The 27,243-nt window shown below is 38.0% G+C and overlaps 1 protein-coding gene across 15 annotated transcripts in view; it reads right to left on the bottom strand.

Moving 5' to 3' along the window:
- LOC147348197 (uncharacterized) overlaps nucleotides 1–27,243 on the bottom strand; it is a 544,560-nt gene that overhangs the window by 149,792 nt on the left and 367,525 nt on the right. For 2 of the 15 annotated variants that reach the window (XR_015151172.1, XM_086366617.1), the window contains one exon: nucleotides 15,239–15,371. The exons of the other annotated variants lie outside the window; for them this stretch is intronic. Coding sequence is in view for 1 of the 2 variants with exons in the window: in XM_086366617.1 (XP_086222743.1) it covers nucleotides 15,239–15,371 (133 nt within the window). In the remaining variant the exon portion in view is untranslated. The remainder of the gene's footprint in view (nucleotides 1–15,238; nucleotides 15,372–27,243) is intronic. 15 annotated transcript variants of the gene reach the window in all.

Here is a 27,243-nt window from a genome sequence, read left to right on the forward strand (position 1 = left end):
ATGTGCCTTTGCCATAAATGATTAACCTCATCATGGGAGAAAGCGGGGAAGCGGGTTAAAAAAAATGCTTCCTCTAATAGTAATTGATATTTATCTCCTCTGTCTAACTATTAAACACTGCTCATAACACTTATTACTGTCATGAGAAGAAAGAATACTTAATCCATCATAAATCCAGATGATTTATCCACAGATTGGAAAGGGGGCAGTGCTTCTCTTCTGCCATCCATAAAACAGAAGCATTCAATATATCACTCAACAAAGACTGCCATTCAAGTGCCATGTCCTCATGTTTGAGCTTAAAGGCATAGGTCCTCAATGCCATGATGATAAAGCAAATCCCCAGTCATGTGACTGGACCCATTACCAGATTTCAGGCTTGAGTGAACAACTGTTCAGTGCCCCACCAGGTCAGGAATGTGATCCTCTGTTTATTCACCAGAAAGACACACTTCCCTTGCCTCATTGGCTCAAGAGTGTTGATGGAGTGATTTGATCAATAATAATTCATATTTTACTAGCTCTGGTCCTCACTCACTCCTACAAGATATCTGATCAGCTTTAATGACTCCCCCTAGGTGTCTAAAGTCTGCCCCCCAGTATCTCACAAGTGTTCAGGGTCCAACCTGTCAGCTGCTGTCACTTCAAGGTGCCCACCTTGGCCCCTCCCCTGAGCCAACTGTGTTCTCTCCCCATGAGGACCCTGGTGAGAACCTCATCACTGGTGAGACCCACCATGAGTGACTGGCCTCAGGTATCCATCCACAGCACCTAAGCCACCAACCCTGGAGGCGCTCGATGCCATCCTCCACCCCAGAGCTCCTCACGCCACTCTTGATTCCCTCCACGACACCCAAGTGGCTGTTCATCCACCACTCTAAGTCCCTCATGATAACAGCTTCTTTTCAGTCTCATAAAAATCTCCCTGTTGGGCTAGTCTGGGACAGATAAAGGCTACATTTTTCATCCCATGGTCCTCCCTCCAAACCAGGCCTTCAAACCTCTATCAAACTGTTTAAAAAATCTTGCTCACACAAGTTCCTCTATTTCTTATTCTTTTTTATTGGGATAAAATACACACAATATGGAGATTCCCTGGTGGCTCAGATGGTAAAGCGTCTGCCTGCAATGTGGGAGACCTGGGTCCAATTCCTGGGTCGGGAAGATCCCCTGCAGAAGGAAATGGCAACCCACTGCAGTACTCATGCCTGGAAAATTCCATGGATGGAGAAGCCTGGTGGGCTACAGTCCATGGGGTCGCAGAGTCGGACACAACTGAGCAAATTCACTTTCTTACACACAATATAAAAGTTACTACTGTAACCATCTTGAATTGTGGTCCTGGAGAAGACTCTTGACATAAAGGAGATCAAATCAATCAATCCCAAAGGAAATCAATCCTGAATACTCTTTGAAAGGACTGACACAGAAGCTCCAATATTTGGGCCACCTGCTGGAAAGAGCTGACTTATTCAAAGAGACCTTGATGATGGGAAAGACTGAAGACAAAAGAAGAAGGGGGTAGCAGAGGATGAGATGGTTAGATAACATCACAGATTCAATGGGCATTCATTTGAGCAAACTCCGGGAGATACTGGAGGACAGGAAAGCCTGGTGTGCTGCAGTCCATGGGGTCACAAAGAGTCAGACAGGACTGTATTGAACAACAACAACAACCATTTTGAAAGATACAGTACATTCACATATCAAGTACATTCACATTTTTGTGCAACTATAACCACCATCCCTCTCCAGAACCCTTTCCACTTTGCCAAACTGGAATTCTGTCCCCATTAAATACTAACTCCCTATCCTCCGCCCTCTAGCCACTGGCAACCACCATTCTACCTTCTCTCTCTGTGACTTTGACTATGTATGTATCTCATCCTAAGTGGAATATACAATATCTTTTTTATTACGGGCTTGTTACACTTGGCATAACATTCTCAAGGATAATCCAAAATTTTCCTTTGCCTTTTCAAGAAAGTACAAATTCTCAAAGCCTGTCCAACAGTTCACCAACTACATCTGAGTTTCAGGTTGGGTCCAAGGTGAGATGTCTGTCTTCTATATTTGTATGTTACTCACCCAATCCTGTCCAGCTCTGCAACCTCATGGACTGTAGCCCACCAGGCTCCTCTGTCCATGGAATTCTTCAGGCAAGAATACTAGAGTGAGTAGTCATTCCCTTCTCCAGGGGATCTTCCTGACCCAGGGATTGAACCCCCATCTCAAGCATATTCTTCATTAACAGGCAGATTCTTTACCAGCTGAGTCACCAGGGAAGCGAGTCTAAACTAGACACCAACTACAGAACACTTATTCCATCTGCTATAACCCACGACAACCGTCTTAATATGAGGTTATGATCCACAGGGCATTAAAATATCCTACATTTGTTCCAAGCCTCACACTCTCATTTCTTTGCTCTTGCCCCCTTTTAATGGGATATTTAGATTTCTTATGCTAAGAAAAAGGGATAAGATGATTCTCATTGAAGAAACTTAAGTCTCAGCATCTCTAGCTACAACAGCAATCTGAAGGCAACTCTTCATGTAGCTTCTTGAGCATAAGAAGCTCAGTACCTTGCCACTAATGCTTATAAATATAAAATGCTTATAGTCAAGCTCCAAGTGCATTTACCGTATTCTATAAAAAGTAGTTTCTCAGAAGTTTTTTATTGTGTCCTAAGTTGTATGTTGCCAAACAGCTTTTATAATTTGTTTTTAAGAAGTTATCTCAATCTACACCAGCAATTCTAGTACAAATAATAAATTGTCAATGCAAATAGGACAAATTATGTGCACTCTACAAATCCTCTCTGACATCTCTTGGCAATTACCCAATGACAGAGATATTATCATAAGTGAACCACTAAATGCAGTCATATTCAGATTCATGATTTCTATCCTGATTTTTCAACATTCTGGAAAACAACTTTCCTTTTCTACCTTTCAGTTTGCTCTTCTGTTCATAAAGGAGACTGGACTAGGCCACTTCAATTGTTTCAATTATTCAAAAATTCATAACAGACACTTCAGTCACTCAGTCATATCCGACTCTTTGCAACCCCATGGACTGCAGCATGCCAGGCCTCTCTGTCCATCACCAACTCCCAGAGTTTACTCAAACTCATGTCCATAGAGTCAGTGATGCCATCCAACCATCTCATCCTCTGTCATCCCCTTCTCCTCCCATCCTCAATCTTTCCCAACATCAGGGTCTTTTCAAATAAGTCAGCTCTTCACATCAGGTGGCCAAAGTATTGGAGTTTCAGCTTCAATATCAGTCGTTCCAATGAATATTTAGGACTGATTTCCTTTAGGATGGACTGGTTGGATCTCTTTGCTGTCCAAGGGACTCTCAAGAGTCTTCTACAACACCACAGTTCAAAAGCATCAATTCTTCGGCACTCAGCTTTCTTCACAGTCCAACTCTCACATCCATATATGACTACTGGAAAATCCATAGCCTTGACTAGATGGATCTTTGTTGGCAAAGTAATGTCTCTGCTTTTCAATATGCTGTCTAGGTTGGTCATAAATTTTCTTCTAAGGAATAAGCGTCTTTTAATTTCATGGCTGCAGTCACCATCTGCAGTGGTTTTGGAGCCCTGTTTCCACTGTTTATCCATTTGTCATGAACTGATGGGACTGAGTGCCATGATCTTTGTTTTCTGAATGTTGAGCTTTAAGCCAACTTTTTCACTCTCCACTTTCACTTTCATCAAGAGGCTCTTTAGTTCCTCTTCGCTTTCTGCCATAAGGGTGGTGTCATCTGCATATCTGAGGTTATTGATATTTCTCCTGGCAATCTTGATTCCAGCTTGTACTTTAACCAGCCCAATGTTTCTCATGATGTACTCTGCATATAAGTTAAATAAGCAGGGTTACAATATACAGCCTTGACGTACTCCTTTCCCTATTTGGAACCAGTCTGTTGTTCCATGTCCAGTTCTCACTGTTGCTTCCTGACCTGCATATAGGTTTCTCTGTATGAGAACGTACTGTATAGCACAGGGAATTCTACTTTATTGTCTGTGTTGACCTAAATCAGAAAGAAACCTAAAAAAAAGCAGACATGTGTGTGTATAACTGATTCATTTTGCTGTACAGCAGAAACTAACACAACAGTGTAAAGCAACTAGACTCTAATAAAAATTAATTTTTTTAAAAAGGAATAATCACCTCATAAATCTTCTGATTTCCTAGCCCAGTGCCCTCAAAAAATGTGGTGATTTACCCCAAAATCTCACTACATAAAATAGGACTAGTGTCCTAATAAGAAGAGGAGATTATAACACAGACACACACAGAAGGAAGACCATGTGATGAAGACAAAGCAGGAAGGTAGCCATCTATATGGAGAAGGCAATGGCACCCCACTCCAGTACTCTTGCCTGGAAAACCCCATGGATGGAGGAGTCTGGTGGGCTGCAGTCCATGGGGTCCCTAAGGGTCAGACACGACTGAGCGACTTCACTTTCACTTTTCACTTTCATGCATTGGAGAAGGACATGGCAACCCGCTCCAGTGTTCTTGCCTGGAGAATCCCAGGGACAGGGGAGCCTGGTGGGCTGCCGTCTAGGGGGTCTCACAGAGTTGGACACGACTGAAGCGACTTAGCAGCAGCAGTAGCAGCAGCCATCTATAAGCCAAAGAGAGAGACCTTGAGGAGAAATCAACCTTGCTGACACCTGGATCTTAAACTCTAGTCTCCACAATTTGAAGAAATACATTTCTGTTGCTTAAGGCATTGCTCTGTGGTACTTTATTACGGCAACCCCAGCAAACTAATACACTCTAATACACTCAATTCCTACAGCTGTCACCTGTGGCCACCATCATTCTAAATGCTAAGGTCAAGCTTCTGGGAAAAGTTGCCTATTTCAGCTCACTTACACAACCAGTGGAGATAATAAATACAAGTCTATAGCGACCTCGTACCTCACAATTTCTCAGCTGCCTCGGACTATGTGGCTTCATTTTCCTTCTTGTCACTGTCACAACACTGCATGCATAGCGAAGCTAATTCATTGTGTACTGTGTACCTTCTCAGGTATGTCTTAGGAGATCTATTGGCTTTTCTCAAAAAGTAAACACTGGAGTATATTTCTAATAAACTTCTTTCCAAAATTCAAATTCCTGGGATTAACCATACAAATGGAGGAAGTATTTTAAAAAATCATTTGCATTAGGTTATGGGCTGTATCCAATCAACCATGATAATAAAATGCCTATTTTTTCATTTCAAAAGCAAAGTCTCTATTGATAAAGCCAGTGTTGTCTGTTGCAAAATGCAGCAGTGCTGCTGAGCAGAGAACAGGCCAAAATACTCTAAGTGGCTACATGTAGCAAGTGAGTTTACGGGACGGAAGCTGCTGCCATACGAAAATTTCCTATCACTCCCTCTTCAGTCAGCTTCCTTAGCACAATCCTGATGCTCCTGAAAGAAAGAGACGTATGTTATACTCCCTATTTAAATCCACATCTTCTCGTCCTCAGTGTCCTGCATTATGCCAAACCCACTGGAAAAGATTGATGAGTATGGCCCAGGCTCTGAGCAACTACTCTGGTAGATCTTGCTATTGAATAGGGATTGAGAATATCTTTCTCATAATATTTAAGACTTAAGGAAGAGCAAATACTTATACTAAGGCATTAGGAAATTTGTAACTATACAAGGAAAACTTTCTTGCCATGAAATACAACCAGAAATTCAGGTAATCTGTATAAGACAATCCAAAGCATTTTTTTAGACAAAACCTTTTTTAGGCAAATACACAGATTTAGACTTTATTGCTTATTGCCAACATTGTCACAAAACCAATACAGTGAGGAAAGTCACAATGATACCAAAAAAAGAAAAAGGTTGGGGCCTTATAATCTTTGGAGGACAAAGTCAATGTATTTGGCCATCAACCTGATCCCTCGTGTGACAGATGGCTTATACCTCAGTATAATCCACCACACCTCAAAATCCACACAGAAGGCTTCTCCAGATAGCTGGCAAAGTTGGGGCATGTGCCTGTCTGGCTCTTTCCATAGTGGTCATAGGGAACTATCTTTCCCACACTTCCAGGTCGCTGTAGCCAGCCCCTCAGGACCACTAGGGAAGCAAGATCTGGGTCCCTCACTACGATGTTTCATTTATGTCCAAAAAGGAGAGAAAAACCAACCCAGCTCAAACAAAAACTAAAGCAGAAAACAGACAGAAAGCCTGAGGCATCTAAGAAAGTATACTAAGTTTGCGTCTCAATGTAACAGACGAGAGAAGCACACCGAACGCATATTACGCACACTATACATATTTTTCATATATACATATATATATACACACACATACACACACCAAACACTCACACTTATGTGGTAATCACACACACCAAGAGAACAAGATCATACATCCTGAAGCAGATTCAATCATATACAGTAATGTAACATGTAATAAAGGTCACATTTCAAAATCATGAAGAAAAAGTTTTAATGATATTTTTAAAAAGTAGCAATCCCATAAAAATAAGGCTGGATTCCTCCTTTATACCTCACAGCAAGATAAAAACCTAATGAATAAAATAACTAAGCAAGAAGGAAATCATAAATGTACCAGAAGAAACCAAAGGCAAGATTCTCTGATGACACCACAGTGAAAAATACATTCCTAAGGTTGATAGTAGAGCCCAGAGACATGCGAGAAAGGATCTGGGTTCAACTACACAAAACTTTTTAATGTTTACATAGCAAAAAAAAAAAAACCCCAAAACATTCAATTCATATCACAAAGGACTAATTTACACAAAGAATTCCTATGGGTCACAAGGTAAAAGCAACAATAGAACTGAGACACGAGTAAACAACATGAACAGCTGGTTCAGAGAAAACCACAGCTGTTACACATGTGAAACGGTTCTTAAAACTTTCTTTTAGAGAAATGAACCTATAATGAGATAGCAAAACTGTTAGATGGAATACTAACACAGATAATTTGGTAAACATCACATTGGCAGGACTGTGGAAAACTGTATTCTTATGTGTTGTTCTTGGAAACACAATGTGGTGAACTCTTGATGGCTAGAAATTCAACGACCTCATTTTCTACCAAAATTGTAAAGCATATACCCATTCACCAAGGAATTTCAAATTTAGGAATGTGCTATGAACACACATATACTCTCTCTCTCTGAAGTGTGAAGTCATGTGTACAAGATATTCATTGTAGCAGTATTTATATTAGCAAAACCCTTGAAATAATCTAAATGTACGTCAATACGATAGCAGTCAAATAAATTATAGTACATATATACAAAGGGAATAATTTTCAAATGTTCAAAGGAAGAAATTCTGTAGCTACTGAAATGGAAAATTATCTGAGATACTCAGTCACATATCAAAAACTAGGACTGGACAGTATTTATAGCACATACAGTTGTATTAATAAAGTACCTATTCTTGGGCTTCCCTGGTGGTCCAGTGGTTAAGAATCTGCCTCACAATGCAGGAGACAGAAGTTCAAACCCTGATCCAGGAAGATCCCATATGCCACAGAGAAACTAAACCTGTGTGCCAAAACTTCCGACTCTAGAGTCTGTGATCTGCAACGATTGAGTCTACGTGTCTAGAGCTGGTGCTCTGCAATGGGAGAAGTCACCTCCATAGAAAGCCCATGCACCACAGCAACGAGTAGACCCCACTCACCTCAGCTACAGAAAGCTTGTGCAGAGTAATGAATACCCAGCACAGCCAAAAACAAAGATAAATAAATTTTTAAAATTTTGAAATACAAAAAACCTCGAATAGCCAAAACTATCTTGAGAAAGAAGAATGGAACTGGAGGAATCAACCTGCCTGACTTCAGGCTCTATTACAAAGCCACAGTTATCAAGACAGTATGGTACTGGCACAAAGACAGAAATATTGACCAATGGAACAAAATAGAAAGCCCAGAGATAAATCCACGCACATATGGACACCTTATCTTCGACAAAGGAGGCAAGAATATACAATGGATTAAAGACAACCTCTTTAACAAGTGGTGCTGGGAAAACTGGTCAACCACTTGTAAAAGAATGAAACTAGACCACTTTCTAACACCATGCACAAAAATAAACTCAAAATGGATTAAAGATCTCAACGTAAGACCAGAAACTATAAAACTCCTAGAGGAGAACATAGGCAAAACACTCTCCGACATACATCACAGCAGGATCCTCTATGACCCACCTCCCAGAATACTGGAAATAAAAGCAAAAATAAACAAATGGGACCTAATTAAACTTAAAAGCTTCTGCACAACAAAGGAAACTATTAGCAAGGTGAAAAGGCAGCCTTCAGAATGGGAGAAAATAATAGCAAATGAAGCAACTGACAAACAACTAATCTCAAAAATATACAAGCAACTCCTACAGCTCAACCCCAGAAAAATAAATGACCCAGTCAAAAAATGGGCCAAAGAACTAGATAGACATTTCTCCAAAGAAGACATACAGATGGCTAACAAACACATGAAAAGATGCTCAACATCACTCATTATCAGAGAAATGCAAATCAAAACCACTATGAGGTACCATTTCACGCCAGTCAGAATGGCTGCTATCCATAAGTCTACAAGCAATAAATGCTGGAGAGGCTGTGGAGAAAAGGGAACCCTCTTACACTGTTGGTGGGAATGCAAACTAGTACAGCCACTATGGAGAAGAGTGTGGAGATTCCTTAAAAACCTGGAAATAGAACTGCCTTATGATCCAGCAATCCCACTGCTGGGCATACACACCAAGGAAACCAGAAGGGAAAGAGACACGTGTACCCCAATGTTCATCACAGCACTGTTTATAATAGCCAGGACATGGAAGCAACCTAGATGCCCATCAGCAGATGAATGGATAAGAAAGCAGTGGTACATATACACAATGGAGTATTACTCAGCCATTAAAAAGAATACATTTGAATCAGTTCTAATGAGATGGATGAAACTGGAACCTATTATACAGAGTGAAGTAAGCCAGAAAGAAAAACACCAATACAGTATACTAACGCATATATATGGAATTTAGAAAGATGGTAACAATAACCCTGTGTATGAGACAGCAAAAGAGACACTGATGTATAGATCAGTCTTATGGACTCTGTGGGAGAGGGAGAGGGTGGGGAGATTTGGGAGAATGGCATTGAAACATGTATAATATCATGTATGAAACGAGTCGCGAGTCCAGGTTCGATGCACGATACTGGATGCTTGGGGCTGGTGCACTGGGACGACCCAGAGGGAGGGTGGGGGGGGAGGAGGGAGGAGGGTTCAGGATGAGGAGCACATGTATATCTGTTGCGGATTCATTTTGATATTTGGCGAAACTAATACAATTACGTAAAGTTTTAAAAATAAAATAAAATTAAAGAAAAAAAAGAAAATTCAAACAACAACAACAACAAAAAAGTACAGTACATTCACATACTAAAAAGGAGAATAGAAAAACCAATGCCAATGTATCAATTTAAAAAATAGCGTAATGTACAGCATATTAATAAAGTACATACTCATATAAAAAATAAAATAAAATTTTTTTAAAAGTGCAAAAAAAAATTTAAAGTACCTATTCTTGAATATGCACAGAATATATATTCTACATACAGATATTGAGCAAAGTGTAAAATTGTTATTTCTAGGGGAGAGAAATACATTCAGAATCAAAGTTTGGAGAATCTGAGAAACAAATACCTTTATGAATGTGGTGCTACATAGATATGTTACCAATTCAGGAAAAATTAGCATAAAGAATGTGAAGTCTCTTATCCCCTAATTTATAGAAACTTTGTGTGAGTTCTTCCTACTTTTTTACCAAGACATCCCTGCTGCTGCTGCCGCTAAATCATTTCAGTCGTGTCCGACTCTGTGAGACCCCATAGATGGCATAGAAGGCAGCCCACCAGGCTCCCCTGTCCCTGGGATTCTCCAGGCAAGAACACTGGAGTGGGTTGCCATTTCCTTCTCCAAAGCATGAAAGTGAAAAGTGAAAGTGAAGTCGCTCAGTCGTGTTCGATTCTTCGCGACCCCATGGACTGCAGCCCACCAGGCTCCTCCGTCCATGGGATTTCCCAGGCAAGAGTACTGGAGTGGGGTGCCATTGCCTTCTCCAATACTCTGAATTCCAGTATAGACTCAGTTTCTATGTACTCAAAGGGGAAAAAGTTAAAAAAAGAGAAAACACCTGTTTTAACTACAGTTACTTCTGTATAGTGGGGTTAGGTATTTTTTTCATTTCTATTTCTATACTAAATATATATATATAAAGCATTTTCATAAATAATTTAAAATTATATATAAATTAAAAGATTTTATATGCAACAGTTAAAATATTAGGAGAGAGAAAGATATATTATCTAGTACTAATCAAAAGAAAGCTGAAGTAACTATATTAATTTTAGACAAAACAGAATTCAGACCACAGAAACATACCAGTGATAAAGAAGGGAATTACATAATGATAAAGTGGTCAATACATGTTTACACCTAACAGTGTTAATTAACATGCATGAGTTAAGAATTGATAGAAATGAAATAAGCAAGTTCACTATTGGAGGTGGAGGTGTCAAACACCTCTCTTTATGTAATTAATAGATCAAGTAGACAGAAAATCAGTTACAGTAGAAATGACCTAAACAAACTATGTCATTCAACTTGATCTAACTGACATTTATAAAATGCTGCATCCAAAAACAGAATAACCATTCTTCTCAGACTCACACAAAATATTCTCAAATATAGACCACACTCTGAGCTATAATACAAATGCATATCATAAAAAAGTTAAAAGGAAAGAAATTATACAAAGTCTATTCTCAATCAATAATTAAAATAGAAATTCATAACAGAAAAGGAGGCGGAAAATCCCCAAATATTTGGAGATTAAACAACATATTTTTAATTACTTTATAGGTCAAAGAATTCTCAAGAGAAATTTTTGAGTATTTGGAAATAAATGAAAATGGAAGTACAATTTAACACAATTTGTAGACTGTGGCAAAAGTGGTGCTCAGAGGTAAATCTATACCATTAAATTTACATATTATAAAATACTATAGAATGAAAATCAATTATCTCAGCTTCCATAACAGGAAAGTAGAGAAAGAATAGCAATTTAAACTGACAGAAGAAAAGAAATAGTAATAAAATAGTTCAGAAATTAATAAAGTTGAAAATAGGAAAACAGCAAGAAAATTAGTGACCAAAAACTAATGCTAAAAATGGAGCTACCATATGACTCAGCAATTCTACTCCTGGTTATATATTTGAAAAAATCCAAAAACATTGATTTGAAAAGATCGTGTACCCTAGAAAATAACACATATACGCTAGTGTTCATAACAGCATTATTTATAATTGCCAAGATATGGAAGCAACCTCTGTGTCTATCAACAGATGAATGGATAAACAGATGCGGTATGCACACACACACAATGGAATATTACTCAGTCATAAAAAGAATGAAATGTTGCCATGTGCAGCAACATGAATACACCTGGAGGGTATCAGCCAAGACATATAGAGGATGACAAATAGGGTATCACTTATATGTGGAATCTAAAAAATACAACAAATGAGTGTGTGTGGCTCAATGATACTGACTGACTCTTTGCAACCCCACAGACTGTAGCCCACCAGGCTCCTCTCTCCATGGAATTTTCCAGACAAGAATACTGGAGGGTTGCCATTTCCTACTCCAGAGGATCTTTCCAACTGTGGGATCAAACCTGTGTCTCCTGCATTAGCAGGCAGATTCTTTACCACTGAGCCATGTGGGAAGCCCTGTACACCTATAAACTATTTCTCCCTGTGAGAAAATATATATACATATATTTATATAAATAGCAAACTAAAAACGGTTGGCTCTTTGAAAAAATCTTTAAAATTAACAACCCTTTTGTGAGGATCACCAAACAGAGGGAGAGGGGACAAATTGCAAATAACAAAAATGAAAGAATTATCACGACCAGTTCCACGGACGCTAAAATGATAGCAAAGAATACCATAAACAACTCCGTCGCTACAGATTCAGTAACTTAGACTAAATGGATCAATTACTTCACAGTCACAAACTACCAAAACTTGCAGGGAGAAATGGATAATGTGGTAAAACCTAAATCTATGAGACAAACTGACTCAATAATTAATACCATTTTCCCCAAAAAGCATCAGGCCCAGGAATTTTCACTAGTGAATTCCACCAAATATTTAAGGAAGAGATGATGCCAATTTTTTGCAATCTCTTCCACAAAACAGAAGCAGAAGGAACATGTTATAACTCAATTCTATAAGAAGAGAATTACTCTAATACTAAAACAAGACAAAGACATTACAAGAAAGGCAAACTAAAGATCAATGTCTCTCATGGACACAGATGTAAAAATCCTCAACAAAATATCATCAAATTTAATGAAACTATGTGTAAAAAGAATTATATGCCATGGCCAAGTCATGGGATTTACCCCAGCTATGCAAGACTGGGTCAAGTTTTTTTAAAAATCAATCCATTTAACCACTATATTACCAGACTAAAGAAGAAAAGTCATTTAACCACATCAATTGATAGAGAGAAAGCATTTGACACTATTCAACACCCATTTATTATAAAACATGTCAGCAAAATACAAACAGAGGGGAACTTCCTCAACTTGATAAGGAACATCTACAAAAACTGGATACCTAACATCATAAGCTGAGTGCCGAAGAATTGATGCTTTTGAACTGTGGTGTTGGCAAAGACTCTTGAGAGTCCCTTGGACTGCAAGGAGATCCAACCAGTCCATTCTGAAGGAGATCAGCCCTGGGATTTCTTTGGAGGGAATGATGCTAAAGCTGAAACTCCAGGACTTTGGCCACCTCATGCAAAGAGTTGACTCATTGGAAAAGTCTCTGATGCTGGGAGGGATTGGGGGCAGGAGGAGAAGGGGACGACAGAGGATGAGATGGCTGGATGGCATCACTGACTCGATGGACGTGAGTCTGAGTGAACTGCGGGAGTTGGTGATGGACAGGAAGGCCTGGCGTGCTGCGATTCATGGGGTCGCAAAGAGTCGGACACGACTGAGCGACTGAACTGATATGAACATCATAATTAACAGTGAGAAAATGAACACATTCTTCCTAAGATCAGGAGCAAGATAAAGATGCATTGACAACTCATATTTAATATCATACTAGAAGATATGAATAGTGAAGTGAGATAATAAAAGAAAATGAAAGATATAAAATACAAGGAAAGGAAGAAATACAATTATCTGTTTTCACAGATGAGATGACATTATTGTCTATGTAAACTCAACCAAAAAAACAAACAAACAAAAAACAGCACTTCTTAACAAAGTTAAATGTGGATTTTCCCACACAATCCAGCAATCATGCCTCTAGATATTTATCCAACTGATTTTAAAACTTATGTCCCTATAAAAACTTGCAATGTAAATGTTTTTAGCAGCTTTATTGAAGTAAAGTGAAGTCGCTCAGTCATGTCAGACTCTTTGCGACCCCAAAGACTATAGCCTACTTGGCTCCTCCATCCGTGGGATTTTCCAGGCAAGAGTACTGGAGTGGGTTGCCATCACTCAAAACTGAAAGCAACTAAGATATCCTTTAATAAGTGAATAAACAAACTGTAGTATATCCATACAATAGAATTTTGATTCAGTAATGAAAAGCAATAACTAAGAAAAGACATAGAAGAATGAATCCTAAATGCATACTGCTAAGTGAAAGAAACCTATCTGAAATGGCTGTATCTTATATGATTCCAATTATGTGATATTCTGGACAGGGCAAAACTACAAACATGGGAAAAGATCAGTGGTTTCCAGGATAAAGAGGGAAGGGAGGAACATTAGAATGGTGAGGCACAGGGAAGTTTTTAGAGCAGTGAAACTATTTTGCATGATTCTATAATTGTGAGTACATGATACTACAATTTTTTAAAACCCATGGCCCTTTACACACAAAGAATGAACCTTAAACTACATAGATTTTGATGAAATTATGTAGGAGATCACAGGAAATTTCAGTATGGAATGTAAAATGTGACAAAACAATCTAATTTTATTATATTTGTATGAAACAGCCCTACTAAATGTGAGCAAGGATTAAGTTAATGAATAAGTACCTTTGGAAATGAGCGGAGTCCATAAAACTAAAGACAGAGGAAAAACTACGCATGCATAAGCACTACACTCTAGCTGGTAAAGTTGTTTCCCATGGGGATATGGGTTAAAAATTACACTGTTACCAGACATATAAAATGAAATTGAATAATTAAGCAAATGGGTGTCCAATAGTGAGAGTCAGGTTTCTCATGGCTGGGATATGAGTTTACAAGATTAGCAAGGGAGGAGGCTAGAATGATCTGTATTTTCATGGTTATAGTTGGAGATGTCAGTATGAATTCACATTTAGCTTAATATGGATATTGCTACAGAAATATTTATAGATCTATGTGTATATGTATGTGTGTATATATATACTGTATATATAGTACATGTACAATATATATTGTATATATATTAGTATACACACACACACACATACACACATGTATAAATACACTTTCTTTCAGTGTGTGCTCAGTCGTGTCCAACTCTTTGTGACCCTATGGACTATAGCCCACCAGGCTCCTCTGTCCTTGGGATTCTCCAGGCAACGATACTGGAGTGGGTTGCCATTTCCTACTCCAGATATATACACTAGTGTATACCTTTTGATTTCCTTGCTCTATCAGCTGAGAGGGCTTAGAAGCAATGATCCCAGCAGCAATAATAACAACCAGCATCCAATTCTTTGTTCCTAATACTTTGTCCAATAAAAGGAATTGAGCAGCCTTCGAGAAATGGCCAATTCTATAACTGGAGTGGGAAATATACCAGAAAGAAGTACTGGGGCAAAGATACAGAATGATGAGAGTATTTCAAAGGGACACAGAGCCAACCAAAAGGGCTCCCAATGGCCAAAACTGGAACAAAGTGAAGACCAAAATAGGGTAGTATTGGATGACAACCCAAAGCATAAAATAAATATCCATAGGTCCCTACTGATATAAATAAAGGATGGAATAAATAAATACAGTAGAAGAGAACATTTCTCCCAGGCAGAAGAATTTCACATAATTTAGGTATATGCTCAAACCTCAAGGAATATCTCCTTAAAATGTAAAAATGTACTGAAAAATGTACAGTATGAAAAGAGAATAAAAAGAGTTACTTACAGTTGAGAAATCTGACAAGCACTCCCTCACCCAGATCACCAAGGTCAGCCTCAGCAGTGATGAGTCATGTTGATAATATGCCCCCTTGACATGATACGATGCAGTCTCCTTCTCCAAAACGTGCAACTTCAGTCTAATCATGAGAAAAACATCACGAGAATCCCTCGAGAGGACATTCTACACAATATCTGACCAATAGTCCTCAAACTGTCAAGGTCATCATAAATAAGGACAGTCTGAGAAATTGTCACTACCAAGAAGAGCCTAAGGATTAAATATAATGTGGTATTCTGGATGGGATCCTAGACAGAAAAAGCACATCAGGTAAAAACTAAGGAAATCTGAAGAAGGTATGGATTTTATTCAATAATAATGTATCAATAATGGGTAATTAATTATAGCAATGTAATACAAGACAGTAATAATAGAAAGGAAACCGGTTGCAAGATATTTGGAAACTATACCGTCTTCACATTTTTTCCATAAAGCTAAAACCATCTTAAAAAATAAACTTGACTTTTTAAAAGAAACTAAACAACCTGTGCTATTTGAAGAATAACACTAAAGCAAGCATTTAAATAAGAAAAAAAAATCTCAATTAGAATAAAGATACAGGACCTCTGGGTAAAGAAAATAGAGTGATGACTGGTAACAGAATCTTCTTCTTCTAAAATATAATCAAATCAACAAAAAACAGTATCTGCCTCAAAAACCTTCTCCAATATCAAATAATCAAGAGGGAAGCAGGGATTTAATATCATTAAATTAAAGTAAATTGGCACTAGCCCCAAGCATCCAGTATCGTGCATCGAACCTGGACTGGCATCAGAGGGATGGTATGGGGAGGGAGGAGGGAGGAGGGTTCAGGATGGGGAACACATGTATACCTGTGGCGGATTCATTTTGATATTTGGCAAAACTAATACAATTATGTAAAGTTTAAAAATAAAATAAAATTTAAAAAAAAAAAAAGTAAATTGGCATCCGAATAAATACATATAAAATCAAATAGCAGAGTTCAGAAGGCAGTGCCAGCCCCTGTCTTAACTGTCACCCCTGAGATGACAAAATATGATTTGAAAATAATCCTATCCTTTCACTAGTACCAGAGGAAATTAACTACTATGTGAGTTTCATTATCTTTACCCCACTCTGAGTAGTGGTAGAAAATGATTCTGGGGCTGATATACTCTGAAAAAAGAAAAACTTCAGTTTTTTTGGATTTTTTAAAATTTTTAATTGGAGGATAATTGCCTTACAATGCTGTGTTGGTTTATGCCAAACAACAATGCAAATCAGTTACATGTGTGTATATATATATGTGTGTGTGTGTGTGTGTGTGTGTGTGTGTGTGTGTGTGTATTTATATTCTCCACTCTTGAGCCTCCCCCTGTACCCACTAGAAACTTCAATTCCTAATTGGAGAAATGATCCAACAGCTGAGAGCATTCCCTTCACCATGGGGCATATTCTCTGAAGAGGTGTAAAAACTTCCAGTCTACGGCATTTTATATGGTCTCAGAATACAGACTGGAGCCACAACTGAGAGAACCCACACCACACCACATACTCCTCCCCTTCATTATCATCCCTTCAAATACAGAACAGGAGTTAAAACTAATGTAGTAGAACAATGGCCATAGACCCACAGGACTGAAAGGCAGACCAATCAACAATATTATAGAAGAGAAAAGAGAGGGCAAGGAAGATGCAAAAAGACAAAAAAAAAAGTGCAACATATAAACAGAAAAATCCATCACCCTAAAAATGAAGAGAAAAAGGTTAAAAGTTGTGTATGTGTATACACACACACACACACACACATATACACATGCATCTATAGGTACAGGTATGTGAATAAGTAAAATGGAACTCAACCCACAAAAGAATATAACCCGAAAAAGAGAACATTCCCACAAGTGCTTTACTCCATGGAAAACTATAATAAAAACATCAACTCAAGAAAAACAAGATTCCCAAGAGGATGTGAAAGAACAGAGAATGAGAAAAAAAATGCGACTAAAGAAACAAATTGAAGACAAAAAGTATTATCACTACAGGACCAATAAATAAGTTAGAAATAAAAAACAATCATAAAAGATAACTGGAAAGTGTTTTTTTCTCTACAAAGAATCCAACATAATTACCTGTTGTTGCTAATGCAAATTAATTGATACATACAACCCAAGAAGTATAATACAGCAGAGGAATGTTTTCCTGAAATAGGGATTTTAAAAAAACCTGACTCTTTAAAAGAACATAGTCCATCTGACAGGGATTTTACAGAGAATGTTTGACACTGAATTCTCCTTTAGATTAACATATATTCCAAACAGAAAATGAATTCAATTCTTATTATTTCGGGAAAAAAAAAATAATGGGCTGGGAGAAAAAGTGAGTCTAGCTGCACAACTTTCCACAAGCAACAAGAAAACAGTGGAAATGATGGTTTTATAAAATAATGTTAACATTCTATCCTTCAAAAATGTAAAAATTATATACAATCAAAAGTAGAAGTTTGGGGAGGGAAGATTGAAAGGTGCCCTTATTTACTGTCACGGCACAAGATTTAAGAGGGAATTTTGTCATTAACTTCAACCATTTAGTGTTTTCATATCATAAGTTCTCAGTCTTAGAAAGATCTTTCAGGAATAAATGAATCATCAACTTACTAAGTGCCAAGGTCTGGATCTGAGTATAAATGTACACATGCTACAAGCTGAGGGTTATCTCTACCCCATCCCACCATTTTTTCCCCATCATTTTTGAGTTAAAACATTTGCTTCCAGAACATGCATATGAAAACTGGACATCCTGTCAAGGAAATTAAATGGATATCATATAAATACAAATTTATTTATTAGCACAGCTTTGATTTATTACTCTAAAGGAGGGGTTGGCAAACTTTTTCAGGGCCAGAAAGTACTTTAGTCTTGACAGTCACAATTACTCAGCTCTGCTACTGCAACACAAAAACAGCCACAGACTTTAAGTATATGAACAAGTGTGACAGCTGAGTTACAATAGAACTTCATATATAAAAACAGGAAGCAGGCAGAATGTAGCCCATGGATGTGAACTGGTGCATCTTGCTCCAGACCTTAACTTTGTGCATATCATGCCAGAAAAGAAATGAAAAAATTTTTAAACATTTTTAAAAGACATTCTAAACTTTTGTGTACATTTTGTGACAGATGTTTATTGATGAAGTATGTGTACTTAGTTAGCATCTAAGGAATTAAATGGCTGGCATCAGAAGAAGGAAAAATGATCTTTGTGTCTGAGCAGGTATTTCTGTCAGTGCCAAGGTCTGGTTAATGCATAATACACACTATTGGGAAGGAGGAGGTCAACAGGCAGAGAAAACACTCTATGTTTAAATTTTCTTGTTTTGCCTTCAAATTTCAGTTTTTATTTCAAGTTCTACTATCCAAAAATAGAGAATACTTAAAATTAATGTATTTCTGTCCTTTTATATGTATCACTTTAGACAATAATATATTAACAGTTTTATGTCTTAATTTTTTATACAACATTGTATTATAAATAATTCTTATACAATTGAAACATTTATAAACATTATGATTTAAAATAAATGCATGAAGGTCTATCATATATTAATTTTAAGATTTATTTATTCATCTAGTATAGTTGGCTATTTGCTATTCCATTTTATCCCTATAACATAAGGTTTAAATTACCACCTTTTTACTTAAATCTTTTTGGTATCTCTTATTTTTTAGAAGGTTGCTCAGTCGTGTCTGACTCTGTGCAATATACATCTCAAAATTCCTTTAAATCTTTATCTCTAGTATTATATATGAGGTTCCTATAAAAATCTGCATTTATATATGCTTATCTGATGATTAACATCAGATATCATTAAAAATATTTTAAAAATTGTTAAAAAACCATCTCGATTACAAATTACTCTTGACTCTATCCAATACAAGCCATGGATCACAGGGTTAAAACAAATTTTAACTGTTGTTCTATGGCAAGAAATAATGCATTTATTTGCTTTAGGTTTGGGGCTACAGAAGTAAGCACCACAGCAAAATCTCAGAGCAGCGAAATTAATCATCATGGACATTTCATTGTCAGCGAACATAAATCAAAAGGCAAGCACTCTTCCTCCCTGAGTGATATGAAACCGGCATAAACATGGAGAGAGAAATCTGATGCTTGTCAGTAGCTGATAAGTATTTTTCACTCCTCCTATAAACAAGTAGGAGAAAGTTGCACATGAATACCTTCTATCTTGTGATTGATTTTTTCCACCAAGTATCACTCACACAGAGAAAAACTGGACCTCAAGCTTTTCCCCCAGCATCCTGGTGTAAAAATGTCAAAAGATAAAATAATCTAAATATCAATATAAATTGCTCAAGAATCCAGAAATACATTCAACATCAAATGATGACGGCCAATTCAACTGCTTAAAACACTGTCAGTTTCAAACCAAATATGTAGGAGACCAAAGTTTACCATTTTTTGAGTAGCTGCAAATACCAAAAACGGTACAGAAACTTTCTTACAGACCTAGATTAGAATTCCATCTCTGCTAGCTATTGCTGTGTGATCTGGGACAAGTAACCTATTCAAATCTGTTTCCTTCATGGCTAAATGGGGGAAATAATACCTATCTCATAGGCTGTAATTAAGGATAAATAAGATAATATACTCCTAAGTGACAACTATGAGTCCTAGAAAATAAATCTCTGTCAATATCGGTTTAATCAGAAGCTCTCCCAAGAGTCAAAGGATCAAAAACTTGTATCCACCTCAATAATTTCATGTAACTCCATGAAAGCAAAAGCAAACTTTGCTTTTATATTTCACTAGCTTAAACTGGCTTAGAACTTATTCTAAATTATAAGAGTCCTAATTAGGATGCTTCTGTAACTGTCTTTAATTACCTTCAACACAGAACTAGATAAATAACTTTAAAGCCTCATAAGCAAATTTATGCTTCAGGACAGACCCAATCAAAGTGAATTTTCCTAGGAGCTGCCAAACCTCACATTTTTCAACCTGTGTGTATAAAACCCAGACATCATTTCATTGTACACATTTTAGAAGCTTTATTATTGTTTCTTTCACTTTTATTAAAGAAGAAAAATGATTACACTCCCCATAAAGACCATATTAAGAGCTCCCTAGAGGAAGCAGACATAGCACTGTCTGAGATACTTAATGAATTCATCAGAGTTGGGTATTATGTACATATATTATGGAATTTTTAAAAATGGATGCTGTTGACTTGAAAACAGTGCTTTAGTGGAGAAAATTTCCATTTGAACTATTTGAAAAACAGATACTAAGGGGCTTCCCTGGTGGCTCAGTGGTAAACGCTCTGCCTGCCAATGCTGGAGACAGGGATTCGATCCCTAGTTGAGGAAGATCCCACATGCCATGGAGCAACCAAGCCTGGGCCTTGCAACTATTGCACTCTAGAGCCAGGGAACTGCAACTACTGAAGCCCGAATGCCCTAAAGCCCATGCTCCACAAGAGAACCCACAGCAATGAGGAGCCTTCTCACCACAACTTACAGAGTAGCCCCTGCTCACTGCCACTAGAAAAAAGTCTGTGCAGCAACAAAGACCCAGCACAAAGAAAAATAAATTTTAAAATTATTTTTAAAAAGGCTTGAAGAATTCTCATATATTTTTAAAAGATAAAATAAAAATAGACCTTACAATATCTTGCTGACAGATAAGCAAGATGATAGGGAATCTATTGAAGCCTATTATGCAAGTTCACTGCTGGACTTTATGAGCCAAAAATAGGTCAGGTGGCTGCAGAATATGGGAGCAGAAGATAGTTCCAACCTGCTTACAATCACTGCTGTTCACTGTCACCCAGGAAGAATCCCTATGTGAATTAACCCCAGCTCCCCTTTATAATTGTATGGACATCTTAGGAACAAGTTCTTCCAGAAGTAGAGCCTGAGTCACTGATTTGAGTAGAATGGTCTGTTAAGAAAACACTCTCTGAAGAAACCAGTAAGGCGGGGAGGAAAGGAGGTTAGAAACAGAAGACAGGCAAGAAGTGTGTCCTTCAGATAAAAAGATGGTTGGACGGGGAGGAGGAGCCAAGATGGCGGAGGAGTAGGACGGGGAGAACACTTTCTCCCCCACAAATTCATCAAAAGAGCATTTAAACATCGAGTAAATTCCACAAAACAACTTCTGAATGCCGGCAGAGGACATCAGGCACCCAGAAAAGCAACCCAACTCTTCGAAAGGAGGTAGGAAAAAATATAAAAGACAAAAAAAGAGACAAAAGAGGGAGGGACGGAGCTCCATCCTGAGAAGGGAGTCTTAAAGAGAGAGAAGTTTCCAAACACCAGGAAACCTTCTCACTGCCGAATCTGTGCCGAGCTTTGGAAGCACAGAGGGCAACATAACAGGGAGAAAAAATAAATAAACAATTAAAACTCGCAGATTTCGAGCCCTACGGTAACTCCCCCAGCGGAGAAGCAGCGCAGATGCCTGCACACGCCATTAGCAAGCGGGGGCTGGGCAGGGAGGCGCGGCGCGGGCTGCATCGCTGAGAGTAAGAATCTGGCCTGAATACCCTGAGCACTATCTGAGCGAAATAATTTGGGCTAGCAAACCAGACTGTGGGATATCTACCACGTGAAAAGCCAGCCCCTAACCTAAGACACCGCCAGGCCCACGCATGGAACAAAGGACTGAACAGAGATAGCTGGCTGCAGACCTTCCCCCTCCGGTGACAGGCAGCCAGAGCCAGAGGGGGACAATCACAGCCCCAAAGAGACATTATCTATAAAACTGTAAGCAGGCTTCTTTGCTAACTAAAACTTCTTGGGGGTCTGGATGGTCAACATCTGCCTGAGAAGGTGTGCCAGTTTTACACCCAGATAACCGAGTGGCGGGGAGGTGATAAGTCGCAGCATTGGCGCTCGCCAAACACCTCATCACCTGAGCTGCTCGGACCTGGGAAGAGCACAAAACGCAGGCCCAACTGAGTCTGCGCCTCTGAGGACTACCCGAGTGCCTGAACCTGAGCGGCTTGGACCTGGGAGGTGCATGCAGCCCAGGGCCGGCCTCGGATTGTTCCTGGCGGAACAACCTAGAGCCCAAGCAGTGTGGGCAGGGAGGCTACACGTGCCGTGAGCGGGGGCAGACCCAGTGTGGCTGAGGCACTGCGAGCGCACGCCAGTGTTATTTGTTTGCAGCATCCCTCCCTCCCTCCCCACAGTGCGACTGAACAACTGAACCTAAAAAAAAAAAAAGTTTCCCCCACTGTCCCCTTTGTGTCAGGGCGGTAACCAGACACTGAAGAGACCAGCAAACAGAAGAAGCTATAACAGAGGGAAAGGCCTTGGAAGCTACAGGCAATAGATTAAAACCCCGTGGTTACTACGGACTACATAGGAAGGGGCCTATAGATCTTGAGAAATATGTCGGACCAAGGAACTAGCCAAAAATGAACTGAACCCACAATACTCACAACAAAACCAGAGAAAGTCCTAGATATATTTTTACTATTTTTATGATCATTCTTTCCAAAAAAAATTTTAAGTCCTCTATTGTTCCTTTAATTTTCACTTTTATAACCTATTACTTAGCAAAAAAAAAAAAAGACCCTATTTTTTTCTTCTTCAGCAAACTTCATATATATATATTTTATAATTTTTTGACTTTTTTTTTTTTCTTTCTCTTCTTTTCTTTAACATTGTATTTTTGAAATTCCAAACTCTACTCTAGTTTTTTAATTTTAGCTTTTTGGTATATGTTATCAATTTTGTACCTATAGTCTTTTTTATACTTTCTGTGACTTTTTTTTTTCTGTTTCTTTCTCTTCTTCTTTTATATAACATTGTATATCTGAAATTTCAAACTCTACTCTGGTTTTTAATTTATGCTTTTTGGTATTTGATATCAAATTTGTACCTGTATTTTCTTTATAATTTTTGCGACATTGTTTTTGTTTGTTTGTTTGTTTTCTCTCTTTATGTCCCTTCTTCCTTTTTTTTAACATTGTATTTTTGAAATTCCAAACTCTACTCTAGATTTTTAATTTTTGCTTTTTGGTATTAGTTATCAATTTTGTACCTGTATTTTCTTTATAATTTTCACGACCTTGTTTGTTTTTGTTTGTTTTTTCTCTCTTTCTTTTCCTTCTTCTTTTCTTTAATATCGTATTTTTGAAATTCCAAACTCTACTCTAGATTTTTAGTATTTGCTTTTATGTATTTGTTACCAATTCTGTACCTTTAAGAACCCAATCCTCAGGACCCATTTTTCACTAGGGAGCGAGATTACTGGCTTGACTGTTCTCTCTCCCTTTGGACTCTCCTTTTTCTCCACCAGGTCGCCTGTGTCTCCTCCCTAACCCCTCTCTACTCTACCCAACTCTGTGAGTTTCTGTGTTCCAGACGGTGGAGAACACTTAGGGAACTGATTACTGGCTGTATCTGTCTCCCTCCTTTTCATTCCCCCCTTTTATCCTTCTGGCCACCTCTGTCTCCTTCCTCCTTCTTCTCTTCTCTGTATAACTCCGTGAACATCTCTAAGCAGTCCAGTTGTGGAGTGCACATAAGGAAGTGACTACTGGCTAGCCCACTCTCTCCACTATTGATTCCACCTCATCTCATTTGGGTCACCTCTAACTCCCTCCTCCCTCTTCTCTTCTCCATGTAATGCTGTGAACCTCTCTGAGTGACCCTCACAGTAGAGAAACTTTTCATCTTTAACATAGATGTTTTATGAACGGTGCTGTATAGAAGGAGAAGTTTTGAAACTACTGTAAAAATAAGACCAATAACTGGAAGCAGGAGGCTTAAGTTCAAACCCTGACTCCAGGGAACTCCTGACTCTAAGGAACATTAATTGACAGGAGCTCATCAAACGCCTCCATACTGACACTGAAACCAAGCACCACACAAGGGCCAACAAGTTCCAGGGCAAGACATACCAAGCAAATTCTCCAGCAACAAAGGAACACAGCCCTGAGCTTCAAGATACAAGCTGCCCAAAGTCACCCCAAAACCATAGACATCTCATAACTCATTACTGGACATTTCATTGCACTCCAGAGAGAAGAAATACAGCTCCACCCACCAGAACACCGACACAAGCTTCCCTAACCAGGAAACCTTGACAAGCCACCTGTACAAACCCACACAGCAAGGAAACGCCACAATAAAGAGAACTCCACAAACTGCCAGAATACAGAAAGGACTCCCAAACTCAGCAATTTAAACAAGATGAAGAGACAAAGGAATACCAACAGATAAAGGAACAGGATAAATGCCCACCAAACCAAACAAAAGAGGAAGAGATAGGGAATCTACCTGATAAAGAATTCCGAATAATGATAGTGAAATTGATCCAAAATCTTGAAATTAAAATGGAATCACAGATAAATAGCCTGGAGACAAGGATTGAGAAGATGCAAGAAAGGTTTAACAAGGACCTAGAAGAAATAAAAAAGAGTCAATATATAATGAATAATGCAATAAATGAAATTAAAAACACTCTGGAGGCAACAAATAGTAGAATAACAGAGGCAGAAGATAGGATTAGTGAATTAGAAGATAGAATAGTAGAAATAAATGAGAGGATAAAAGAAAAACGAATTAAAAGAAATGAGGACAATCTCAGAGACCTCCAGGACAATATTAAACGCTACAACATTCGAATCATAGGGGTTCCAGAAGAAGAAGACAAAAAGAAAGACCATGAGAAAATACTTGAGGAGATAATAGTTGAAAACTTCCCTAAACTGGGGAAGGAAATAATCACCCAAGTCCAAGAAACCCAGAGAGTCCCAAACAGGATAAACCCAAGGAGAAACACCCCAAGACACATATTAATCAAATTAACAAAGATCAAACACAAAGAACAAATATTAAAAGCAACAAGGGAAAAACAACAAATAACACACAAGGGAATTCCCATAAGGATAACAGCTGATCTTTCAATAGAAACTCTTCAAGCCAGGAGGGAATGGCAAGACATACTTAAAACGATGAAAGAAAATAACCTACAGCCCAGATTATTGTACCCAGCAAGGATTTCATTCAAGTATGAAGGAGAAATCAAAAGCTTTTCAGACAAGCAAAAGCTGAGAGAATTCTACACCACCAAACCAGCTCTCCAACAAATACTAAAGGATATTCTCTAGACAGGAAACACAAAAACGGTGTATAAATTCGAACCCAAAACAATAAAGGAAATGGCAACGGGATCATACTTATCAGTAATTACCTTAAACGTAAATGGGTTGAATGCCCAAGCCAAAAGACAAAGACTGGCTGAATGGATACAAAAACAAGACCCCTACATATGTTGTCTACAAGAGACCCACCTCAAAACAGGGGACACATACAGACTGAAAGTGAAGGGCTGGAAAAAGATTTTCCATGCAAATAGGGACCAAAAGAAAGCAGGAGTAGCAATACTCATATCAGATAAAATAGACTTTAAAACAAAGGCTGTGAAAAGAGACAAAGAAGGTCACTACATAATGATCAAAGGATCAATCCAAGAAGAAGATATAACAATTATAAATATATATGCACCCAACACAGGAGCACCGCAGTATGTAAGACAAATGCTAACAAGTATGAAAGGAGAAATTAACAATAACACAATAATAGTGGGAGACTTTAATACCCCACTCACACCTATGGATAGATCAACTAAACAGAAAATTAACAAGGAAACACAAACTTTAAATGATACAATAGACCAGTTAGACCTAACTGATATCTATAGGACATTTCATCCCAAAACAATGAATTTCACCTTTTTCTCAGGCACACATGGAACCTTCTCCAGGATAGATCACATCCTGGGCCATAAAGCTAGCCTTGGTAAATTCAAAAAAATAGAAATCATTCCAAGCATCTTTTCTGACCACAATGCAGTAAGATTAGATCTCAATTACAGGAGAAAAACTATTAAAAATTCCAACATATGGAGGATGAACAACACCCTGCTGAATAACCAACAAATCACAGAAGAAATCAAAAAAGAAATCAAAATTTGCATAGAAACGAATGAAAATGAAAACACAACAACCAAAACCTGTGGGACACTGTAAAAGCAGTCCTAAGGGGAAAGTTCATAGCAATACAGGCACACCTCAAGAAACAAGAAAAAAGTCAAATAAATAACTTAACTCTACACCTAAAGCAACTAGAAAAGGAAGAAATGAAGAACCCCAGGGTTAGTAGAAGGAAAGACATCTTAAAAATTAGAGCAGAAATAAATGCAAAAGAAACAAAAGAGACCATAGCAAAAATCAACAAACCAAAAGCTGGTTCTTTGAAAGGATACATAAAATTGACAAACCATTAGCCAGACTCATCAAGAAACAAAGGGAGAAAAATCAAATCAATAAAATTAGAAATGAAAATGGAGAGATCACAACAGACAACACAGAAATACAAAGGATCATAAGAGACTACTATCAACAATTATATGCCAATAAAATGGACAACATGGAAGAAATGGACAAATTCTTAGAAAAGTACAACTTTCCAAAACTCGACCAGGAAGATATAGAAAATCTTAACAGACCCATCACAAGCACGGAAATTGAAACTGTAATCACAAATCTTCCAGCAAACAAAAGCCCGGGTCCAGACGGCTTCACAGCTGAATTCTACCAAAAATTTAGAGAAGAGCTAACACCTATCCTGCTCAAACTCTTCCAGAAAACTGCAGAGGAAGGTAAACTTCCAAACTCATTCCATGAGGCCACCATCACCCTAATACCAAATCCTGACAAAGATGCTACAAAAAAAGAAAACTACAGGCCAATATCACTGATGAACATAGATGCAAAAATCCTTAACAAAATTCTAGCAATCAGAATCCAACAACACATTAAAAAGATCATACACCATGACCAAGTGGGCTTTATCCCAGGGATGCAAAGATTCTTCAATATCCACAAATCAATCAATGTAATACACCACATTAACAAATTGAAAAATAAAAACCATATGATTATCTCAATAGAT

Source organism: Bos grunniens, chromosome 22, assembly GCF_055505025.1.
Source record: "Bos grunniens cultivar Pamir isolate PY7600 chromosome 22, Bosgru_T2T1.0, whole genome shotgun sequence".
Classification (NCBI taxonomy): Eukaryota; Metazoa; Chordata; class Mammalia; order Artiodactyla; family Bovidae; genus Bos; species Bos grunniens.